At 35.7% G+C, this 23,022-nt stretch overlaps 1 protein-coding gene across 2 annotated transcripts; it reads left to right on the top strand.

Moving 5' to 3' along the window:
• The first annotated feature begins 679 nt into the window (after window positions 1-679).
• b4galt1l (DP-Gal:betaGlcNAc beta 1,4- galactosyltransferase, polypeptide 1, like) lies at window positions 680-22,331 on the top strand. Of its 2 annotated transcripts, XM_084132774.1 has the most exons (8): window positions 680-1,699; window positions 3,472-3,707; window positions 7,753-7,784; window positions 7,895-7,982; window positions 10,578-10,765; window positions 17,729-17,851; window positions 20,186-20,290; window positions 20,489-22,331. In XM_084132774.1, the coding sequence occupies exons 1-8, from the start codon at window positions 1,411-1,413 to the stop codon at window positions 20,616-20,618; spliced, it is 1,191 nt and encodes a 396-aa protein (XP_083988900.1). In that variant the 5' UTR covers window positions 680-1,410; the 3' UTR covers window positions 20,619-22,331. The 2 variants fall into 2 exon arrangements, with proteins under 2 accessions (XP_083988900.1, XP_083988901.1); XM_084132775.1 differs by lacking the exons at window positions 7,753-7,784; window positions 7,895-7,982.
• The last annotated feature ends 691 nt before the right edge of the window (window positions 22,332-23,022 follow it).

Raw genomic sequence — 23,022 nt, 5'->3', positions numbered from 1 at the left:
AAGAAAGAAAGAAAGAAAGAAAGAAAGAAAGAAAGAAAGAAAGAAAGAAAGAAAGAAAGAAAGAAAGAAAGAAAGTGTCTCACACACGAGTGACCAATCATATTGGTCATCACCATTAATTTGTTTTATTACCAATTTATTCCCACTTGGGATTTATGTGCTTTTTTTAGTTTGAAGAGTTTGTGAACGTTTTATTTTACTTTAGCTTTTTCATGGCTGGTGTAAATAGTCACATGACCAGAACTGTTGAGTTTGCCTCTTTGAAAAAATTATGCCAGTGCCCAAAAGCATGCAAATAAGTGCTGATACAAATACAACTAGGCTACCAAATTTGGTACTGTATTATGTAAAATTGCAAATTTTCTATATCTAATCCATTATCCATTATTGGCAAATCAAGCAAATTTCGACTCCTAGTGGTGTATTTCCTACTGGTTTCACAAATAAAGCATTTTACTGGGCTGTCCAAGGAGCAAAATAAATATGCTGGGAATGAAATGCGATAAGCAAAACATTCTAAATTGAAACTCTCAGGGCATGCTTTTATTTTGAAGCTGAAGTTTTTCCCGCTGTAGCTGGCTTCATTTGATGACGCAACTAGCTCTCTCGCTGATCTACAAGTCATAATCAACGACAAATCCGCCAGCAGAGCTTCTACAGATCAAACTGAGCTGAGCGCATATCAACCGATCTAAAACCTCAACGCGACCCGTTTCTTCGCGGACTGACTTGGAATCTGTCCGGAAACTTTTCGCCATCTCCCTTGCGATATAATTACCGCGGATTGCTCTGGCACGGAGATTTATCATGTAAAACATTGGGGATCTGGATATTTTGTGGGGTTTTAAGAAGATGCCGTCGGCTGACGTTTAGCTTTATTTGGAGTTTTACTTCTGTCTTCGTGCCGTCCACAGTCTATGGTGCCGTCAAGTCAAGTGACTCCTATAAACTTTATAACGGACTTTTTTTCTTTCTTTTTTTTTGCGTTCATACACGTTTAAACGTCAACCATGATCGGGACTGAAGTTCAAGTTTCGGATGTGTAACGTTAGTAGTTTTACTTGTCATAACGTTGACGTTTTAATTCAAGGAAATAAGCCAAATATAGTGGGTCGCGTGTTAGTAGCTGAGAACTGAGCTAAGCTGTTGAATTATTTAAGATTGGGTGGAATCGGTTGAGACGTTTCTATAAATAAGTATTATACTACGTTGTATTTTATTTTTTAATAATTAAAACAGTATGTGATAGGGGGTTTAACTTGTAACTTAGTATATATAATGATATGTTCCTCAGAAAATCCCAGGAAGTGGGAAATGTATAGGACGTGACTGGGTTAGATTGTAAATAGCTTTTTTTTTCCCCTTTTCTTTTTAAAATATATATTCAAAAGCATATCCAGGATTTCTACAATGCCGGATGCAGTTGTGAATTTCAGTCTTTTGCACAGGACTTGCTCTCTGGTGGTTGTGCTGTGTTTCCTTCACATCTCTGTTACTCTCATATATTATATGAGAAATTCAGATTCAAGGCAAGCCTTCGTACAAAATCAGCAAACCCCCCAGTTCCACAGGAAACTGACCGAACAGAAAGTCACTACCGAGGAGATCAGACCGAACGATGTGCTTCTGCCATCCGTTACGAATATCACAGAAACTGAGAGAAAGCTGGAAACATGCCCTGACAATCCACCTCGCTTGGGTGAGTAGCTGTTTCAAAGATCTATATTTAAAAAAAAAAAAAAATATATATATATATATATATATATTGGAATATATTATATGCTATTGTTTATTTAGAATATATATCCTCAATAAAAACTGATGACAATGATTTTCAGCATCATTACTCCAGTCTTCAGTGTCACATGATCCTTCAGAAATCATTCTTACATGCTGATTTACTGCTTAAAAAATATTTCTCATCAGTTTTTGTTGCTTAATATTTTTGTGGAAACCATGATTCCACTACATTTGAAAGTTATACACTAGCATTCAAAATGTCAGATAAAAACAAAAAAACAAAAAAAAAACAAAGAGAGTTTTATTCACAAGGATGCTATAAAATGAACAAAAATGTCTATTCATAATGTGACAAAACATTACTAATTAAAATAAACGCTGTTCTATTGAACTTTCTATTCATCAATTAATCCTCAAGCATAAGGGTCTTCTTTCAAACATAAAAAATCTTAATGATTCCAAACTTTTCTCCAGTATACAGAAAGTTTAATGCCATTTCTAACTATTTGAATGCACATTTAATTATTGATAAGTTAAAAATATATGTAATACTAGTTGATGTTAGCATGAATTAATATAGCTGGTGTTAACCAGTCTTCTATTGTCTATTTTGTTTTTGTATCATGTTTTCATGACAAATACAAGTGTAAAGCAGGCTTAATTTTCAATGTACAATTTTCATTGTATTTAGGTTTAAATACACAAGGCATGTTCTGGACAGATTTCTCATTCTGTGCTACTGGCTAGTTTAGATCGGTTGTTTTTAAATAAAATAAAATGTCTCTCTCTCTCTTTTAACCAGAATCCACATACAATTGTGCTTGTCTATTATTAATCAACACATTTTAGTATTTTTAGTATTTCTGAGTAACTTGTGTTTGTTATAAATGATGTGACCTGTCACTTTGTCTTCCCTCAATCCAGATTCCAAAAACAAAAGCATGTTTTTACAGCTGTCGAGTCTCTGGATGTTAACATTTACCCCTCTTTGTTTAATTTTTTTTTGACAATACAGCAATTTATCTCTTTATCTCTTGCATAAGTGTCACTTGGTAGTTTTCACATTATCTACTGATGCTGATGAATCGGCTTCCCTGAAGCCCTGTGTCGTAATGGAAAAATTGTGTCTGTTATTTTGTCCTGGCTGGCTATCTTTCTCTTTTGTCAGACAGCACTGACACTGCTGCTGCTTGTAGCAACAGTAGTATGATAATGTAATCTGATACCACCATAGTGCAATGAGTAAGAATGAGTTGTCTAAGGTGACATGGTTTACTTTAAGATGCAATAGTGCTTGGTTGGTTTGTAATGGTTGAAGTCATCCAGTCCCAATATTGTTGTTAAAGGGATAGTTCACTCAAAAATGAAAATTCTGTCATTATTTACTCACCCTCATGTTGTTCTATGTTGATTATTTCTTCTGTTGAACACAAAAGAAGATATTTTGAAGAATGTTGGTAACAAGACAGTTCACGGTAGCCATTGACTTCCATCGTAGGGAAAAAAATACAATGGAAGTCAATGGCTACCATCAACTGCCTGGTTACCAACATAACAAGAAAATATCTTCTTTTGTGTTCAACAGAAGAAACTCATACAGGTTTGGAACAACCTGAGGGTGAGTAAATGATGACATAATTTGTTTGTTTTTTGGTGAACTCTCCCTTTAAGAAAATGAGATTTGTTTAGTCTCCATAATAAAGCATGTAATTTGTGTCTCGGTTCTTCTAGTGGGGCCACTCCGGGTTGAGTTCTCTGACCCGGTCACCCTAGACCTCATTAGGTCAGAGAACCCTGTGTTGCAGCCCGGCGGGCGGTTTAAACCCACAGACTGCATCGCCCAGCAGAAGGTGGCAATGATCATCCCTTTCAGGAACCGCGACGAGCACCTGAAGTACTGGCTGTATTATCTGCACCCCATCCTACAGCGTCAGCAACTGGACTACGGCGTCTACGTCATCAATCAGGTTTGTCTTTCAACCAGTGCAATAAAATCTTTGACCTGTTAGCTGCTACAAATGCTTTATCTGCAAGCACACAAGGGTTCAAAGGCCTGTGGTACAGTCTGATGTTATCATTGAGTCAGAAGTTAAATAAAAGACTGGTGTAGGATTTCCTTTGAAACTATTTTCACTTAGAAATTGCCTGCACATTTCACAAACACTGACGAAGAAACGGATAAATGTAAGATTTTGAAGTAGAACAACTAAAATAGTATTTTCTTTTAAAACATACTTATAATCTTTAGAGTGTAGGTTTTTATGTCTGATCGGATGCAAGTGCCTTTAAGTAACATTCAAGAGCTTTGTTTGTAAATGTCATTTGATTGGAAATTATGGCTTCGATAAAGCAAGGCAAACATCAACAGCCGCTTGACTTTAAATCTTCTTGTCACTCTGAAAGTAAACTGTATCTTGAAACATAAGACCTGCTGTTGAACACACCAACACTTTGCTCTGTTTGTTACCACTAATGATGAGTTCCTCATAAAGCTCTGTTTAACATCACTCACTCCTTTAAATGACATTGTCTACTCCCTTTAGTAAATTCTGGAATGTAAACTCTTTGTTACACAGGCGTGCCGGGGCATGAAGTTTGGCATGTGTTTTGCTAAGTGAGCTCTTTTCTCAAAGTCCTCATTTGTCTCTCATTGGCCAGTTAGAGAAATGTAGCTCAGAGTATTATGTTGTAAAAACGATTTTAACAGCAAGGCCCTGCTGTGCGCTTGTGTGTGTTGATTTTGTACATTTGACATTTTTGCATAGGCAAGTCTTGACCACAGCAAAATTCTTTGCCAATTCCTCTTTTTTTATTAGTATTATTATTTTATTTTTATTTTTTATTAGAAACTGACTAAAAAAAATTTGGTCGACCAAGCCTCTTCTCGTCGACTGTTAGGGGGCAGCCCTACTTTTGATATCCTTACATTGAGGGAGGCATGCCATGTACACTTACATTTAGTATTTTAGCAGAGGCTTTTATCCAAAGCAACTTACAAATGAGGAACATCAGAAGCCATTTTTGCAATACACAGTGCCAAACTTTATGTGAAAGAGAAGAACAGAAGCTCCCAATATTCAGATTAGTGAATATTTATTGGATGGTGTTTTTTTTAAGGACTCAATCATTTACATTTGATCACCATAATCTTAAATATCTGGTTGCGTCCTTGAGTTCGGGAATTCTTCAGAAAGTACAGCTAATAAATGCTAAACCAAGGTAAATTACACAGTTAGTTCCCCAGACTGTGGTAGAGACCGCTGCTGTTTGAGGTTGAGCGTCCTTTAAAAAAAAAAAGTTGAACTGCCTTTTGTCATCATTTCAGTAAATGCCCCATGACATTACAGACTGGAACGAGGTGAGACCGAGTGCTTCGGTTCTTGTCTCCTTTATTTGGGACTCACAGAGAACAGATGTCTCCATTGAATCCATTTCAAACAGCCAGCTATGTTCCATGGGAATGTTCCAAGTAAATGAAAAGAGTAATGTGTGTCTTCCATGCGGGTTTCACTAAAAGCATCCTAATGTGCTCGCCAAGAAGGTCTTGGACCTGTCTGCTGTCTTCTCTGAGTGTTTTCTCAAGTGTTATGTGATTGTTCTTTCTAATTATTCTCTTGCTCTGTTTGCCACCCCTTTCTTTTCTCTGCACCTTGCATTTCTTTTTCACCCTTCTATACTACATTCCTTCCCTTGTTCCCCTTCAAACCAAAACCCTTTTATGCACGTCAGAGGCCCTTGCACTCGGGAAAAGGTGAGACGTCTGCTTGCTCTTTCTCTGGCCAAACACACTACGCTTCACTGGCTGCGTCTGACGAATGGTAACGTTGGCTTCTTGATTATCTGTTTTCTCTTTGTCGTTTTCATTTCATCCTTGTTTTCACTCTTTTAATTTCCTCATTTGCCATGGATGCCAGTTCTGTGCCAAAAATAGCTATGTTTTGTATTGCGAAAGAGTAATTTGATCACATTATCTCATTCTTTTGGAAGACTGGTGACTTTTTAAAATTTGGCTTTTTATTTATTTTCTTCTTTATCTGTTTATTTACTGATGAAAAGTAATATTCATCCAAAAATGACTCACAAACCATTATGCTGCTAGTTTTTCTGTCGAACATAAAACTAAATTATTGAATGAAAAAGAACGAGTAATTAAGTACGGAATCTTTCTTTTGATTGATTAGCCTGTGTTTATTTTCTTTGCTGTAAAGCAGGCCCTGCTGACCTGTCCTGTCTGTCCAGTCTCTCCTATCCATCTATTCTATATGAACAATGAAACTCTTCTTCACTTTCAGTTCTTTGTGTTCTGGTTCCTCAATAGTCTTAATCCTTCTTTTTTAAGTCTACTATTTTTTTTTTTTACTTGGGTAATCCCTAAAATGTGAATGAATCCTCCAGTGACGCATTACAAGCAGACAATCAGATCTGGGTGTTGACATATGAGAACACTACATTATGTTGACTGAAAAGATGGCCGTAGAATAGGACAATCTGGTTCTTTAAAGCGGAGTCTCGCTCTGAATGCACAGGCCACATCTTCTAAATCAATCATGGATGTCTTCTTCTCCACTAGAACAAGCACACCTCAGTTCGTTCAGGGCAGCTCGTTTGAGTTTCCTGTGTGTTATAAAAGAGAAGATGGCTACTCTCTGTTGGGTGCACAGGAGGTTAACAGATAGCTCCGCACCCCTGAGGCTCCACCGTCATTAAATTTCATTCCACGAGCTCAAGTGCTGCCTTGATGCCCTTCAGATGAAGAAAAGGTGGACTCTAGACAGGGATCGCATCCATTAATCATGAGTAGAAGCCCCAAAGCCAGCGAAAAGTCACCTTTTTTGGACTCTTCAGGATGTTCTTTACAAAAATGTATCATGGTAACCATAGTTTGTAAAAATGTGTGGTCTTCTACAACCACAGTTCTTAAAAGTTTTCAAAATCTTTGTCTTTTTGTTTATTTTATTTTATATTTTTTTTTTAAATAGCAACAGTGGCAAATACCACATTAGTTTTATTGTGGTGACAATAACTAGTAGGATGTTTTGGCTGAAACTATGATTAGCCTACATGGGAATAGGAACTATGTGAAATTCATGTAATGCTAAGGCTAAAAAAGTAGTTTTAATCTAATAAAACGTTTTACCCAGTAGAACTAATCATTTTATTTTGTTATATAGCAATATAATATACCAATATTACTGTAAAACTTTACTGTAAATTTACTGGTAGCTTCTAAAAGTATTATAATGTATTTTCTTAAAACAGTATCATACTGTATCTTTTACTAAATATCTGTAAATATACAGCAGTTTTCTGTTTTCAGCCGGTTTCATTCGTAATACGGTATCATATTGAAGAGGCATTGATTTATGGGATTGATTTTCTTTATTTTATTTTTTCATTTCAAGTTTCTAGGACAAGAAAATACATTTTAACTTTTCTCCCAATGCGACAAGTGTTTTATGTCTACTATTCTAAATTTTAATAACATGTTGTATAAACAAAAAGCATAGGAATGTTTGTTTGAAGTGCTGCTGTTTATTAGGAGGGGTGTGGCACTAGGGGCCTCCAACATAAATTTTGCCTAGGGCCTAAATGTCTAGAACCGGCCCTGACTCCGACACTAGGGCTATTAAGAGTCGAGGAATCAACTTTTTTTGGAGTCGACTTCTCATCACTAATTTTGCGCCAAAATAATCAAAACATTTGTGCCTGTGGAAAGTTGGAGGATAAGTGGAAAGTGGAGCGTGAGAAGAAGGATAAACGATTGTTCGTCTGTGTATATGGTAAGTCGGTCTCGTGTCTACTTTTTCATGATTGGTTTGACCTTGGAACGTATTTTTTTTTTTAACGCTTTTATTTGCACTTTTGTTTAGTCCTGGGCATACAGTTTACTCTGTTCTCAACGCTTTCACGGAATAACATTGATCTTTCACGGCAAAAATTAACATGCATTATTCTTACAACATGCCTTGGAAACGGTTAGTAACTGTTGGCAATTGTTTTTTGTCATTTCAGGCTGAATCATCTGATGCAGATCCAGTGTTAACGTAAGTGGTGTGCTTAATGTCACAATTAACGTCACCAGGTCTATATTTATATATGTATGTATATCTGTTTTTTATTTTATTTATTTTTTCTTTGCTTTTCTGCCTTTTAGGCACTTTGACATCAACCCTGAACATAGGTCAAGAACCAAGAATGGGATACTGACTTCCAAGACTGGCAACATTGTGCAAAAAAGAGCAGTATTGTTCATTGATAACTAACTGCACTTTAAATGTTTTTAAATATTGACATTTCAGCTTATGTTTTGGGCAATTTTCTGCTTTTTTCTTTAAATAAATAAAAGTTTTAAAAATTCTGTTTTCCATTTCCTTTGCCATAACAAATAACATAACAAAAGTATGACGTTTTTATTTATTGAATGACAAATGTAATATAAGTACAGTTTGAAAACCAGGAATTACAGTATTCCACTGTATAAATGCAATGAATTGCTGTAGACCAGGGGTGCCCAACCCTGCTCCTGCCGATCGACTGTCCTGTACAGTTTATCTCCAACCCTAATCAAACACACCTGAAGCAACCAATAACTAACAGGTGTGTTAGTTATTTATAACAATAAGTATAAATTGTATATACAGTATAACTGTAATAAGTATAACTTTATAAGTTAGTTATAACAATAACTAACTAACAGTTATTGTTAGCAACCAATAACTAACAATAACTAGCAGGTGTGTTTGATTAAGGTTGGAGATGAACTGTGCAGGACAGTCGATCGGCAGGAGCAGGGTTGGGCACCCCTGCTGTAGACAGTGTAATACTGTAAAATACATAATATTACAGCAGGATACTGTATTTGGTAACAACAGTACTATACTTTAAATGCTTACAGTTGTAGTCCTGTAAAGAATACAGTAAGTGGCTGGCAACCCAGCTGCTACTATTTTACTGTAAATTTACATGAAAAGTTTTACAGTACTTATGTTATGTTGTTTAATAATGGAATTTTAAATCATTAATGTTGCACTTTATTTTTAAACAGCATGCATTTAATTTACTGTAGAAAAGATAGATTTTTTTTTTTTTTTTTACTACTACTTTTAAATAATGAATAACTTTCAAAACCTGCATAAGTATACTGTAAATAATTTTCCCAGAAATGATTTGCATTCAATATCGGCTTAATCAGACAAGTACATGTCAAATAACAAAAAAAACAACGACATTGCACTACTGGAAAGTTCACTTGAAGGAAATACACTCTTGAAAAGCTTGTGTTTGCCAGTACTATCATTTATGTCTCCTGCCACCTGAACCATATTGCGAAAGGTTAAACTGATACCTTCCGTACAGCAAGCAAATAAGTAAATATTTAAACTTATTTTGTCAGTTTAAACAGACACACCTACTCCAGCAAAGAGTGCTTTATAAACATTGTATGACGTTTCTTCCACCACTGTGATTTCATTTGCATTAAATTAGGGATGCACCAATACCACTTTTTCGAGTCCGATACTCCCATTTTTGGTACTCGTCGATACCGAAAACCGATACCTGTATTTTCACTGCATTTCTAATTTTTAAATGTTTAGAAGATAAACCAAAAGAATATAAATCATATTAGTTTGCATAATTTGTTCATCAAATATATATTTCCTTCAGTTATTTTCATGCTCAATTAAGCCTGCTAAAATGCATTGTATGAGCTTCTGTTACTTTCACTGTTCTTTCTATTGCTCTGTCATATTTTATCTTTCATTTAATAGCACATCACGTATTTAGAGCAGCTCCAGAAGGGCTCAGTGCTGAGGATTGGATCAGTGGTACAAATGTTTAGACACCAGTGAAATATCAATTCTTTATTCCAATTTTGATACTACAAAAACTACCAGCCTAATTAATGTGAATTTAAAACATTATTGAAGACAAGTAAGCAGTCAGTAATAAAATAAGAACAAATAATCAAATTACACATATATAGCACAAATAAATACAATAGAACAAAGAAAGGCTACAAATGAAATAAACAGTGTTTTTCGGGTAGATCTAACAGGTACAGAAATTTGAAAGTAATCAAATGTGAAAAAACATTGCATATTCTATATAATATTGCATATTATTATTCAGTGAGTAATTTATTTGTCCATTGTTTGATTAACATTAAAACACAGCAGCAGGTTTCTTAAACTGCTGCCCCTTTAAGACCGAACGCACCATTTGAAAATACTGTCTACGTTCACTTGAGATATAACCGACTTTGTTTACTGGGATACTCGCCAAGACGGGCGTTTTTACATAAACTTGTGTGAATTCGTCCGTACAAGCTCGAGACGTGAAAGACAATTCAATTCAGTATTCGCGAATTCGCTGAACAAACGCTACAAACTTTCCTCTGACTGTGAAAAAGGGATGCGCTCGACCAGCTCGCGCGTCTGTGCGGTGCCGATGCGCGCTCAATCATTTACAGTATTTTACAGTATTTTTCATCCATTTCAATCCACTGCGCGTTTTTCTCTTATCAGCTCGTGCACCACAGCTATATAGGCGTTTCTATATTTCGTTTAATATTCCACTAATAAGATACATTTACTTCATAGACAGCCTTCTTTTTTTTTATCCCCATCATAGGCCTACCCTCTGTTGTCAGTGTTTCCTTGTCTGGACACAAACACTGTTTACACGCTGCCTGGTATCGGTTGTTGGTATCGGAGCATTTTTACGAGTACGAGTACATGAGATCAGTATCGGGCCCGAGTTGGTATCGGTGCATCCGTACTTTAAATATGAATTTTGCAGCTTGGCCTCATGCTCTCTTTGTATCCTTGTATCATCAGGCGGGCGAGGAGACGTTCAATCGCGCCAAGCTCCTCAACATTGGATATGCGGAGGCTCTGAAGGAGTATGACTATGATTGTTTTGTCTTCAGCGACGTTGACCTCATTCCAATGGACGACCGCAACTTCTACAAGTGCTATAATCAACCCAGGCATCTGTCTGTGTCTATGGACAAGTTTGGCTTCAGGTATTTCTGGCTTTTGTTGACTGTTGTCTTATGCAGTGTTGTGCAAGGTACTTCCAAACTGTAATACATTATACATTACTTGTTACTGTTATTAAAAAGTAATTCTTTACCTTACAATATTACTGTTTCAGAATTGTAATGCGTTACATTACTCCTGTATTACTTTTGAGTTACTTTAACCAAAATAACTACAGAAGTAGAACTTAACATTCTAAAATGACTAGGGCTGTAAAGATATGTGATATGAAACCGCGACACTCAGATTCATGAACCTGTGTCGGTGTGCGGTGTGAGAAGGCAGAATCACGACACACCCCACACGTCCAGATCCAAAGCTACCACATCTTTAAATTACTTTTAATATTATTTGAAATTAACATTATAAAATACGTAGACCTACACCACAAAACTAGTTGAGAATAAATTATTTAAAATTGGGCAATTCCAGCGTTATGGACGTGACATTTGCAGTAAAAACTTGAAATATAAATTCTCAGAAAATGCATTTAATACCAATATATTGAAACGTCTGTTTATACATCCATAGGCTACTCCCTTAATAAAGGAGTCCAGACATTAGAAAAATATACACACATGCATTTTATATTTAATATGAGGGAAATGGCGTGACACAAAAAATCTTTAACTTTTAGGTAGGTTATAGCAAAATATTTTTTAGTAATTCTGTGAATTACACTAAGCAAACCAAAAGTAGGCCTAATACTACCCACAGTATGAAGAAGGGTTGGCTCTCCACAGAACATAATATATTCATTTTATTTTATTTTATTTTATTTTTCGTGTTCGCATTTATGAGGAAAAAACGATGTTACGGTCGTGTCAGTTCTCCGTAACGGACGCGACCGCTCTGAAAGCGGCACTACAGACTGCTTAAGCTTTCACAGAGACCTCAAACAGCACAAAGCCTTTCTTTAAAGAGAATTTCGTTTTGTATTAATTGTATCTTAATTTTAATCAATGATTCATCTACCAATTGCCTGGATTTAATAAGTAAGAAGTAAATATAAGTAGACAAGAGATAACCAGGACACGGAGGCGCGGGCGTCTCATAAATGAACCGAAACTCAGCGTCTACTTGCCTCACTCACAGTCAGACATGTCTACTTTTAAACAGAACAATTCAAAACGAAAGAAAACGGACTGCTCTCTGGTTAGAAAGAAAACACAGAAGAGCAAACAGAGCAATGCGCATACGTCCATCCCGCGAATGTACAGTCTTCTTCTACCATATTCTCCCGTTAACCGCTTTTCCACTGGCCAGCGCGAGCACAGAGACCGAAATCATGATCGCGGCACTCCTGTAAAACCTGCCCTAAACACGCTTTTACTGGAGTATGTCACACAATACAAAGGTACACCAGCAAGAGGGAGATGAATGAAATAAATCGCCTTACAAATATATCAGAAGCTGTCATTTAGTCATTATTTACAAACTTGGACACCACACGCACGGCTATTGACTGACCACGAACAGGTAATAACTTGCATTTTTCATTCGTTAATGGCTCGCGGTCTGGCTGTATTTTTTTTTTATTTTTTTTTAACAATTAAATTTTGGGCTAAAAGTGTGTTGTAACGCATGCGTTACTGAACATGTACCGAGTAAAATATTACTGAAAATTGATTAGTAATGCCTTACACTACTGCGTTACAACAAAAAGTAATAAGTTACTGTAATACATTACTTTTGTAACGCATTACTCCCAACACTGGTCTTATGTCATGGCTTTATGGTGTATTTTCAGCCCCCAGAATGTGTCAGTATGTATTTATATTTATTTGGATTACAAATGCACGTGCTAATTTAAAAGTAACATGGTTTTAGGGCATAATACTAAGGTATTCTTTGAATTACATTGCAGTATCATGTCGGCTGTGGTGTACATATTTGCATGGCAGCCAGGGACTGGGACAGTATTTAAATGGTTAGCGTGACAAAGAAACATGGAGTAATGTGTAAATGCAGAGCAGGACATGTCCCAAACTGGTCAAAATGAGAAAGAAGTTCGTAAAACTGAGCACTTTAGTCCAAATTTTCTGAAGAGACTCGATCACTTTATATGATGAACAGATATAAATTAGGCTTTTATTCACATTTAAACATTGATCAGCGAGAGTGTGTATTAATTCTTGGTCAAGATATTGTATAATGCAAGAGTTAAGCACTCTGTAAAGTCTCCTGCAGCACATCCCAAAGACTTTAAATGAATTAAAGGTCGTGAGCGGGATTGTCTCTCCCTGATCTAGCTTGTGCTATCTTGAATGATGACTGGACCTTTGTATTACTGGCGCTTATCGTGATTATTGCCTTCTTAAGATGAATCACGAAGCGAACTTGTCAATCCATCTTGATGGATGACGTAGAGGAAACTCTGACCAATAAGAGGACAGTTTTACTCGCATGTGACTTGCATAAAAAAATTTGGTATTCTTTGAAATGTTGCCTTGTGAAAATGAACCAAACCAAGAAGAAAATCCTAACAAATTAAGTCCCTGTTTTGGAACAAAGCAAACGATCTACAGGTCTGAAAGCGCACTTAAGGCTGATTTATATTATTATTTACATTAAATTGACAGTGATTAAAGTGACGGTAAAGACATCTATAATGTGACAAAAGATATGTTTTACATTTTATGAACTGTATTTCAAATAAATGCTGTTCTTTTGAACGTTCTATTCATTAAAGGATTCTGGAAAAAAATCTATATCACAGTTTTCACAAAAATAGCAGAAAACTGTTTTCATCATTGATAATAATGAGAAGTGTTTTTTGAGCAGCAAATCAGCATATTAGAATGATTTTTGAAGGATCATGTGACACTGAAGACTGGCTTTAGCTTTGATCATAGAAATAAATTACATTTTAAAATAAATTCGAATAGAAAACAATTATTTTTAATAGTAATACTATTTCACAATATTAATATTTATCTTTACTAAAACATTTGATCCCAAATGTTAAATCCCAAACATTTGATCAGTTGTGGATAGACAGTCACAGTGATATGAAACAACTCAACTGATATAAGATCTTCTAAATACCATTGTATATGAATATAGTAATCATTCACTATCATGGAATATATTAAATAACATCTGTATGTACCATGTTACCACCACAGTACTTTTTGTAAGTCCAAGATATCTGTAGTCTTAAACATAGATGTTCAGTAGCCAAAACAATATATTTTATATTATCATATATTTTTATATTTTGTATTGTAATTTTGGTCTATCACCACTGTGACCTTAAAATAATATTCTGGGTTAAATTACTGTAAATGTTTTTTTTTATTTTATTAATATTTACTGAGGGACTAGTCAACTTTATTTTCGTTGGTAATCCACAGCAGGCAACAGATGCTGTTGATTTAACCTGGTCATATTTAATCCAGAATATCCTTTAACCCCCATTTATTCCAGCAGGATTTGACCTGTAATAAACGAGTCACTTTAGATAAAACTGTCAGATAAATGATAAAGTAGCAGCGTTTGTTTGGGAAAATTCACATGATTCAGATTAGAGCCCATTGGGAGATCAACTCTCTGTCTAAAGTGAAACTAGCTCATTGGAGCAGCTTGTACCAGTGACCTCCAGCACAAGCTTTGAGTAATATGAGTATGATGTATGTGAAGGGGTGTGTGCGTTCACGTGTGTCCTTTTGTCTGTAATGAGGAAATATATGATAAAGGTTAGGTTTTAAACTTCCACACGCTGAAACAATTGGGTTGCTCTTTTGTAACAGAGGCCGGCAGTCCTTTATAAAGTCTTTAAAGTGTTCCGCAGAAGCAGGGCAGCTTTCTTCTCACACAGAACTTCAAAAGCATCTGGATGTAATTTGTAATTTTCAAGAGTTATCGTGCGGAAGAACGTCAGACAAGAGCGGGCCAGGACCTGGTGTAGGATAGTGTTTACTCATTTATTTCAAACAGAGACACCTTTATGTAGAACCAGTCTTGTATGCAAAACAGCAACCAAATCATAATGAAGGCCATTTATGATATTGTATCAACATTTGGCCAAAACAAGTATGTTTTTGCATACTTTCCTCCATAATTGTCTTGTTTAACTTTGAATGTATTTAAATGCACTTGTAATTTTGCAGTTTCTAAAGGGATAGTTGACCAAAAATTAAGTTCTGTCATCATTTACTCTTTTACAGTTTTACACAATCATTTACACTTATTTCTAGACCTGTTTCAATGCAATTGGGGACAGTGAATGTCAGTTCAAAAAAACAAAACAATGCAAAAACAAAGTTTCATAAACTGGCTTGCGCTGTATAGGGATGCACCGATATGAAAATTGTGGCCGATACCTATACCGATAATTCTTTATATTTGAAAGCCGATAACCGATAAATTGGCCGATAAATCTCAATCCAAATTTTTATATCATTTTTGAGAGCCTTATTACAAAAACAAGTCTCACCATTAAATCCATGTCCCAAGCACACAGTGTTCTCATTATAATTTTATGTAGCCTATGACAGACAGCACATGTTGCACTTAACTGTATTTTCCTTTTTGAAGGGATTCAAGCTATTCAAAACCTTCACGGCGAACAGAGCATGTCTGAATTGTCTCAGCTGAAATAATCCATTATTTATCGGCTGTAATATATCGGGCAAATTTTCTTGTCGGGGCAATAACGATAACATTAAAAATGAACATAAATTGGCCGATACCGATATGGTGGGCGATTTATCATGCATCTCTAGTGCTGTATTCCAAGTCAATAGCTAATAGCTAGGGCACATCAGTTGTTGTTGTTTTATTCCAGTGAATTACGACTTTAGATCGAAATCTAACAAATAGATTATGCATAGATAAAATCAGATAGATACGCAAACCATGCAGGCTACTTTTATTATTCTTTTTTCATGCAGGTTTGAAAGTCACAAAATTAATAAAGTAATGACAGAATTTTCTTATTTGAAAATTCCTTTAAAGGGATCACCTCCAGTGGAATTCTAATGGAACTGCAACCAAGATCAATACAATGGGGCTAATAGGGAGTGCCAAGGCTCTCCGTAGACGGGCTCTGGACAAACTTAGTCCCGGTCACGTTGGAAGTTACCGAGCTGGGGACTATTTTCATGCAACTTTTCATTTTCCGTCGGTCTTAGTACACGATGTAACTACAGAAGAGTCAAGTTTTAAATAGGAAAAATATCGAAACTCTTTGGTCATTTTTTTTGAGAGAGATGCTAATGGTCCTGTCCGATTCAATGATCTATGCTAAGCTATGCTAAAAGTGGTACCGCCAGACCCGGAGTTCGGCTGAATGGATTCGAAAACGGTAAAACTGTTTAACTCTGGGGGAGTTGTAAAATGAGCCTATTTCCAAAAAAAGTGGAGAATCCATTCAAAGCTGCTTATATTGCACATAGTTTGATATTCCATTTTATCATAGCCAGTGTTTGCTGATGCACTTCCCTCGCTCTTCAGTATTTTGCAAAAGAATATGTGACTTGATATAGTGATTTACAATAGGTATTAGCAGCAAAGCTGTACATGAATCCATTCTGGTGTTATTAGTTTCAAATCACAGTTGAAGCTTCAAGTGGTTGTCTTGTGGTGACAGTAAGGTTTGCTAATATTTTTGGAAAGCAGTGTGGGTGTGTGTGGTCGAAGGGATGGGGTGATCTACTGCTGTGTCCATGTCACGTCGAAATTACTGTAATTATAGGATAACAGTTTCATTCAAATTCAGAGACAAGTCAGACTCAAAAAATTTTGTTTCTAGGTTAACGGCAACACCAAAACGGATTCATCTGTAGATTAGCTGTTGTTACTTGAAAGTTGATTTTATTTCAATGTTAAGATTATACATTCAGTCCTTAAAGTCAACATTTCAGTAGTCAATATAATTATTTTACTTATGCTCAGATTTAAAGTATTTATTTGACTAGAAATGTCTCTTTTTGAGTGCAATCTATAAAATAATACAAAATAAATCCTGATTAAAATATAATGTATTATAGTAGAATATATATATATATATGTATGTATATATGTATGTATATATGTATGTATGTGTGTATATATATATATATATATATATATATATATATATATATATATATATATATACACACACATATATATATATATATATATATATATATATATATATATATATATATACATATACACACACACACACATACACACATACATATATATATATATATATATATATATATATATATATATATATGTATGTGTGTATGTGTGTGTGTGTGTATATATATATATATATATATATATATATATATATATATATATAAGTAATTATTTACTATTTTAGCCTAGTTCATTTGAAATGGTCATGCTGTGTAACAAATCCATTTTTAAAAGTTAAAATATTAGATACATTCTGTTGTATTATGTATGTAACACAAGATACTGCTTAAATCGAAAATGTAATGTCAACTACTCATGAATTATTATTTTTTTGATAATATAATATTAATAAATTGATGAATAATTACATTTTATTTCTTGAAATATCAGGGAATTTCAAAAGTGTAATTTCCAGAGCTCTATTCGGATATAATGATAATACATCTCTGGTGCCTTTAGTTTGGTCAGAAGTATCTCACACCATCCGTGTAAACTGCAATTCATGTTTCTTGACGCAAAACTATTGCTATGGTTATCATCACTATGTCGACCATCCCGAGTGTGGGTTATCAGGAGTGACACCTCCTGATAATTTACAAGAGCAACTGGCTTACAGCAAAACACAGAGGCAGCAGTTGCTTTCGGGCTCAAGTTCGGCCCCCTGCCAGTTCTCATTACTGCACTGTCATTTCCCTGCAGAGAAACACCAAGCTGCGTGTTGCACTTCTTCTGCACCTGACCTAACACCTGCCACATAACACGCAACTGTTCCTCATGGTTTCTATCTCTCTCTCTCTCTCCGTTTCCAACAGGTTGCCATACACGCAGTACTTTGGTGGCGTGTCATCACTGAGCAAAGAACAGTTTCTGAAGATCAACGGCTTCCCAAACAACTACTGGGGCTGGGGAGGGGAGGACGACGACATATTTAACAGGTTCGAGAACCCTTCTAAAGGAATATTTCACCCAATTATGACAGTTCTGTCTTTTTTTACTCACCCCTCATCCTGTTCCAAACCCATTTGCTGATTGGAACACACACAAAAAAACAGTTTTTAGAGAATCTTCACAGATTTAAGTGATGTGATGTGTAGCCAAGTATGGTGTCCCATACTTGGAATTTTCACTCTGAATTTATACCATACAACAACATACAAGCACTGTAAAAGCCCCATAAAAGTAGTTAATTTGACTTGTGTTTGGAAGTCATACGATAGTTTTACGCGATGAACAGACCAAAATGTAAGCAATCTTTTCACTTGTTTGGATGTAAGCAACATCAAACATCATTGTTCATCAAAAAAAAAAAAAAAAAAAAAAAAAAAGAGCAAACAAGTTTGGAGGGAGAGAAAATAATGACATTTAAAAATGTAAAATGTGAAACGTCTTTGTGTTGGCGTACACCCACGTTCAAATGCGTATGGATGAAAGTGAATAGAGTATGAAGTTTAGTGTGAACGCCCCTTTCTATTAAAAAACACACTTTAATGTTTTTGTCCTAGAGCCGAGCTCATGTCTGCCTTCTAGTGCGATTTAACTAAGGAAACCTCTGATCCAGCAAAAAACGGAAGCATGCGTTCAGCTGAATGTTCCATTCTGAGCCTCACACTTCCTGTCGCTGTGCTGTAAGCATGGCATTGCACAATCTAAAGCTCAAGCATGTGATACAGAGCACATACTACAATTCAAACGTTTGGGGTTTGTTTTTTTGTTTTGTTTTTATAGAAATTAATACTTTTTTTCAGCAGTGATGCATTAAATTGATTTAAAGTGACCGTAAAGACTTTTTTGCATTGTTGCAAAAAAAAATTTTTCCCAAATAAATGGTGCTCTTTTGAACTTTTTATTGATTAAAGAATCCTGGAAAATATATATTATGGTTTCCACAAAAAAATATTAAGCAGAACACTAAGCAGTTCTGAACATTAATGAAATATTAAGAAATATTTCTTGAGGATCATGTGACGCTTAAGACTGGAGTAATGATGCTGAAAATTCAGCTTTGTCATCACAAGAATAAATTACATTTTAAAATATATTAAAATGGAAAGCTAAAATAGAAATGTCAAAATATTGCTGTTTTTACTGTATTTTTAAATAAATAAAGTCTTTTGCCTTAGGCAAAATAAAACAGCCTAAGTCACACTCTTGACATAGGCCATTATACTACAGGGGTAGAAATGCATGATCTGTTCAACTGAGGATGTGGGCGATTTGATGACTTGTGAAGGCCACACAAGATGAAAAAAAATCATTTTTGTCAAAAAATTACTTAGGCAATTATTTTAGGAAGGTGACGATATGTAACAAGTAAATAAAAGTAAAATAAAGTGTTACCAAAAAAAAAAGAATCTTACTACCGACGCCAAACATTTGAATACTAGTGTAACTGAAATGTGGTTCTGTTCCTGGTTGTAATAGTTCAGGAAGAGGCAGATAAAATCAGGCTTATCAGGGTGCAGACGGAAGTCAAAATGTTGTTTAATGTCTTATTTGCACGTCACAAGAATACTTTCCCACAGCTATCTTATGTGTCTCAACGCTGTTATTCAAAGGATAGTGGAGAGTTACACTGCATTTGTCAGCTGCTCAGCTACAGCCTTGAATGTTCAGGAAATGTTCAGAAAAATACATGCAGAGCAGGAAACAGCTTTTAAATTCCAGTCTGAACTAATCTCTCACCTTAAAAAATAAACTTTAAACAAATATTCAAATATGGTACTTAATGTTTTTTTTTTCCCCACTATTTGTGCTACAGACATAAGTTGTGTGGTTTGTTGAGGAAGCAAATTCAGCTCATATTTACCTGAATGAGTAAATAAATCTCAGTATCTTTGAAACTGTTTGCCATGGTTAGTGATAGTTCACCCAAACCAAAAAAATGCTTGTGTTTTTGTCCATACAGTGAAGATATTTTGAAGGATGCCAGAAACCAAACAGTTGATGGACCTCTTTGCCTTCCATAATATGAAAAAATTTATATATAATACTATGGAAGTCAATGGGTTTCATTACCTGTTTGGTTTCTGACATTCTTTAAAATATCTTCTTTTGTGTATAACAGAAGAAAGAAATTCATACAGGTTTGGAAAAACTTTTGGGTGAACTATGCTTTAAGCAACGAGAACGGTTTGGCCCGACAGTGGAATAGCGGCTAATGTCTCTGAACTGTTATAACATGAACTAGATAATTATGGATGTTTATTCTCTACACGTGCATTCAAGAGTGTTTAATCAGATTAATTGAAAAGCACTGCATGTTTTCACAGGGTTACCTCCAAAGGGATGACTATATCAAGGCCCGATGCACTCATTGGGAGATGTAGAATGATCCGTCATGAGCGAGACAAACAAAACGACCCCAATCCACAGAGGTACCTAAACATATTACAGCTTTCTGACAACGTTCTGTAAAACCTTAAGCGCTTTGAAATGCATTGCAATAATACATCGTCAGTTGAGTGACTGCTTTGTTAAATGGTTAACAAGACTGTGCAAATAGAGGCCACTTAAACAACTACTTAATGCCCTCCTGCACTGTGGAATGTTAATCATGTCATTTCCTGTTACAGGTTTGACCGAATAGCTCACACAAGGGAAACTATGGCTAGAGACGGGATCAATTCACTGACATACACAGTTGTTCAGATTGAGAAAGACCAGCTATTCACCAAAATCACAGTGGATGTGGGAAAACCATAACTCCGGCGTAGAGGCCAACTCAAAACTGATTGTCAAAACCAAATGTGCCTTGATTATATCAAATCAACTGGACAATTTTCAAAGTGGATTATATGTTTAAAAAGACGTGTAAGTAAATTTTTGTTTTGCCATCTTTGCACATGCGATGGTGAACACAGGGGGCCGGACTCCTTTTGCCCAGTGTATCGGAACTGTTCGGCTGCTAAAGGAGACGCACAAGGGTTTCATGACGGGCCATCCTTGTTCTGTCTCAGATACTTCTGCTGAGGAAAAAGACTATATTTTGAGCCATTTGATGGAAGCAGCATATTAAATTGATCTGAATTGAAAATGTCCTCGTGGTAGGACGACGAATGTGAGTTGCTGTGTATGGGATTATTTAGTTTGCGTGTTCGAAAGTATAATATTTAAAGGATAGTCAGCAAGCTAAGCAATGCAAAAAAATCTGGGATAACCAATCAAGGGCTGTGGATATTTTATAATCGTATACCAGCAAACCGGCATTTTTGGGCTGTCACATATTTTGTTTACTTTTATTACGAATTGCATCTTTCTTTGTATTTTACAGAGCCTTTAAAATGACTTCTCTCTTTGTTAGAGATGAGATGTCTGAATGTATTGGCCCGAATTGTTGGACCATTATCATGTTTGCTGGAGCACCAAAGTGGCAGCCTTGCATCTTAAAAGAGATTAGATTCCTCCCTTCTGTTTGGTGCATTATCTTTGCTGTATTTGGATTTTTGGTTGCAATTCTATCAAATCAAATGCAGCACTTTCAGGTCAACCTTTCAGTTTTGTTTCGTTGTTTTTAGTCCTTTTTATTGCATTGTGATTTTCTCAGATCTATGCTGGTTATTAAGGGCACAAGAATATTCAAGCTCTCTACTGTAATGAAAACATGAAGCCATTGAGAACTTTGCTGAACTGACCTGTTGATACTTGTATTTTTTTTTCTCTCTTTCTCTCTTATATGTGCTGGTCTGCTCTTAAATTCTTCTTTAAAACAAAGAAAACGGTGTTTTGTTTTAAAACCTGTCATTGTGGAAACCAAAAATGCCTTTCAACTCTGTCAGGGGATGAAATGCAGACGGAGCAAATGAATGTATGTCAGCTGTTTGCTCAAGTGCTTTTCAAGATGGCGACTAACAGCCCATACAAAATGTACAGAATGTTTTAAGTTGCACAGCCAAATGATTTTCCTCCATGCCGAGCACCCCGAAAGACCTAGTTTTTCTTTCCAGCTTAAAAACTCTCCCATGCCTTATAAAAACTCCTTTGCACCAGGAAAGGAAACTACCTCTCCACTCGGCACAGCACTTGCAAGCGGGAGGGATTAGCGGCTAATGCTGTCTCTCAAACCAAATGCTTTGGCACAAAAATCTTTGGCTTTTTTCCCCCGCTTTGGTCAGTTAAAGTGAGGTTTGAATCTGTTTAGACAATGGTCTTTGTTTAAGGGCCAGCACATAATTAACTTTAAGTTTTCTTTTTCTTTTTTAAATTTATTGTTTGACTTTTTTTTTCTTTTTCTGTTTTTCCAACACAACTTTTATGTTTTCCATTTTGTATGCCTATATATGTTCCTCTTACTTAAGTGTAATGCAGTGAACAATTAACTTAATTTGGGAATTATGGAAATGAAATAATTAAATGCTGTTTGATTTAACTCTGCTTGTGACTACTGGAGTGTGAAGTGAAATAAAAAGTGGAAGTCAACATTGCCTTTTCAGTAGAAGAGAGCCGATCGGCAGTTGTAACTTTCCATGCACACAAAAGTTAACTCTTGCCTAACCACCTTTGTGATCTGGCCTCAGATCTAATGTTTTATTCATCTTGTTAGTAACATAAAAGTGAGGAATGGATGGATAAATATATCTTTAAAATAAACATTTTCATAATTTTCCTCTCTGAATCAGATGACACATCAGATTGCTGTGTATTGATGCCTATTATTTTTAACTGCCAAAGAAAAGACTCGTCATCAGGAAGTCCTCAAACAATAGGTCATGCTTTGCTTTTCTCAGGGTGGGGTGGATGTGAACTTGAGCCAATGCCAATGAGCATGTCATAAGCTGGCACTGTAGTTAATGTTCAGTTGGATTTATTAGGCAAAGCATAGCCATGGGCTTCTGCTTCTGCTTGCATGATGCAACACTAGGCACTATACATAGGTTTTTTGCACATAGCAAAGTCTATTTGAACTACTCTAACAGTGAATCTGAAGTTAAAAGCCATCCCTTGCCATTAGGATGTTTAATTCTAGGTTGTTCTAGCTAAATGATGATCACAGGTGTGCAATGCACAATTCCACATGAAATCCCCAACTGCTCTAACTGTCCAAGACAAATTATATCTGGGGGATTCTTGAGGACAGAGAGGGAATTAGAACACTGTTTGTACAAAGTCA

The sequence above is a fragment of the Abramis brama genome, assembly GCF_963993115.1.
Source record: "Abramis brama genome assembly, chromosome: 13".
NCBI lineage: Eukaryota > Metazoa > Chordata > Actinopteri > Cypriniformes > Leuciscidae > Abramis > Abramis brama.
Note: the sequence above shows the minus strand (reverse complement) of the source record. Positions and strands in the feature narration are given on the sequence as shown.

What these genes read in the sequence shown, in the direction of transcription:
- b4galt1l (XM_084132774.1), top strand. Translation starts at nt 1,411, where the DNA reads ATGCCGGATGCAGTTGTGAATTTCAGTCTTTTGCACAGGACTTGCTCT. An exon ending in ATGGACAAGTTTGGCTTCAG is followed by an intron (nt 10,766 to 17,728) that starts GTATTTCTGGCT and finishes CGTTTCCAACAG; the next exon opens with GTTGCCATACACGCAGTACT. An exon ending in AACGACCCCAATCCACAGAG is followed by an intron (nt 20,291 to 20,488) that starts GTACCTAAACAT and finishes TTCCTGTTACAG; the next exon opens with GTTTGACCGAATAGCTCACA.